The sequence below is a fragment of the Tupaia chinensis genome, unplaced genomic scaffold (genome assembly GCF_000334495.1).
Source record: "Tupaia chinensis unplaced genomic scaffold, TupChi_1.0 Scaffold140218_1, whole genome shotgun sequence".
Taxonomy (NCBI): domain Eukaryota; kingdom Metazoa; phylum Chordata; class Mammalia; order Scandentia; family Tupaiidae; genus Tupaia; species Tupaia belangeri.
Genome location: NW_006200097.1, coordinates 2,100,281 through 2,102,398, shown reverse-complemented (window position 1 = coordinate 2,102,398; position 2,118 = coordinate 2,100,281). Strand labels below are relative to the sequence as shown.

Genomic DNA, 2,118 nt, shown 5'->3' with positions numbered 1-2,118 from the left:
CCCCCCCCCCCCCCCCCCACCACCTGTCGTTGCTTGGGGAGAGAAAAAAGAAGCTTCCCCTCCCCCCCCCCCCCCCCCCCCCCCCCCAGTGTGTCTGGTTAAGAATACATAAACCCCTTCACACTTTACCGTGTTTCTTCCATCTAGCTGTTCCTGAGTTGTATCTTTTATAATAAAACTAATCATTTTCAGTATACTGTTTTCCTGAGTACTATGAGTCATTCTAGTGAACTGATGAACTCCAGAGCCATGAGAGCCCCTAAATTTGTCATCAGCTGGGCAGAAATGCAGGTGCCTTGAAACTGCTGACGTCTGAAGTAGAGGCAGTCTTGTGAGACCAAAAGCTCATTAAGATATGGGAGTCAGAGCTACATCTTGGTAGTGTCAGAATTTAACAGTAAGACACCAATTGCTGTAGAATTGTTGCTGCGCAAGTGCATTTGTCCCCACCAGAGTTCAGGTTTCAATAATGACACTCAGGAAGTATTTGTTGAACGAATTAACCACACAACTCTTCTGTACAACAGGAAACGGGCCCTTCCACGTGCGATCATTGTAATATCGTGGGAAATGGAAGCAAGAAGCGCGCGCTCTAGCTGCGAGGATCGCGAACAAAGTTAATGAGAAGACGGGCGGGAGAGGCACTGCAGGTGAAAGAAACAACAAAAACAATAGAATGCGCTAGAGAGACCGCAGACTCAACAGCGGTCTATTAGACAGACCCGCGCGCACACCTGGTCTCGGCGAGTTTCCAAGACCGGCCGTTACACCCACGTGACCAATGGAGAGGTATAAAGTGGGCAGAGTCATCCCAGCCAAACCCGGCAATGTTCGGCAACCTGGCCTGCTGGCCCGAAAGACGAATGGGGATGGGAATTTACACCTGCCAGCCCTGTTTCCCTGGAACCGGAGTGTGCAGCCTACACAAACGAGCAGTGGAAGCCTGGATAGCGCGGGACGATTTAGGCGCCCTCCCGCCCTCCTCCAGGACAGAATTAAAAGGTGGACCCGGAGCGCCCTGAAACGTGGGGAAACGCGCAGAGGCGCAGGGACCGAGTGCGAGTCCATTCAAACACGAACCGATTCTTACCGAGAACTGAGAACCAGAAGCAGCAGAGACCGACGCCGCCGCCATCTTTCAGCCTGTTCAGCGGGCCTCTGCAGCTCCCGGGCGGTCTGGGTTCTCGTGCTTTTCTTCAAGATTCGAGAGCCGCCCACCAGGGGCGACCCGAAGCCGAAGCGGTGCCCCTGATGGAAGGGGCAGCGGATGCTGGTGCCGGGTCTGGAAACCCCTGCCACACACCCCCACAGGGACGCCCACGCTACGACCGTACACAGGCAGGACAACACGTCCTAACGGACGTCTTCAGTAGCCAATCAAAAAGGCGGACGTCTCCTGTAGTGGGAGAGAACCCGCCTCTTCCTCGGTGACGTCACAAGGTAACCCCCTTGCCGAGCCCGCCCGAAAGAGAACGCCGCGGGCTACTCGGCGGTCCGAGGGGGTCCTGCGAAGGGGTGGGTCTGTCTGCAGAGGAAACGGGGATCTTGTCACCATTGTCACCTGAATGGAATAACTGAACTAGAATAAAAGCGAATGCGCAGTTCAAACACTCCCTTCGGTTTTCCGGGATCAAACGCCAAAGAGCGTGGGCTTAATTTGGGGACGCTTCTCTCCAGGTGAAGTACTTGCCTTTTGGCCAATTATAATAAGAAATTAGGAGGGGTTTAAGGATTTGACCCAATAGATGTCCAAGGGGGAGAAAAAAAGAGTAGAGGCCAAGAGCAACGCTTTCGCGAATATCTGCCCTGCTGGGGTGGGGCGTTTTCACCCAAAGCTGGGACTGGCTGGTAGAAATACCCGTAGTCGGGACCCCTAGGCGGGGCGGGTTTAAAGAGGCCTTCGCGCGCTGACAACGAAGGGCTGTTATTGGCCAGCGACTTCCTCCTTTCCTGGCGCTGCCGGGGTTAGGTCTTGGGAGGAGCGACCGAGTGACGTGTTCCTTCGCAGCCAATCAGGGACGGGGAAGGGAGGCCAAGAAGGAAGCGGATCCGCGGCTTCAACTAAACCACTGCGAGCTACCCGCTTCGTCTCCCCCCGCCGCTACTGCCACGGCCGGA

The 2,118-nt window shown here is 55.2% G+C and overlaps 1 protein-coding gene across 2 annotated transcripts in view; it reads right to left on the bottom strand.

Moving 5' to 3' along the window:
• The window catches only part of CEP57 (centrosomal protein 57), a 27,469-nt gene extending 26,216 nt beyond the window's left edge, over positions 1 to 1,253 (bottom strand). The window contains exon 1 of one of the 2 annotated variants that reach the window (XM_006162579.3): positions 1,091 to 1,253. In XM_006162579.3, the coding sequence (XP_006162641.1) occupies positions 1,091 to 1,135 (45 nt within the window). In that variant the 5' untranslated portion in view covers positions 1,136 to 1,253. Of the gene's footprint in view, positions 1 to 129; positions 333 to 1,090 lie in introns of those variants that run through there. The other variant, XM_006162580.3, reaches the window with a different exon arrangement.
• Positions 1,254 to 2,118: the final 865 nt, after the last annotated feature.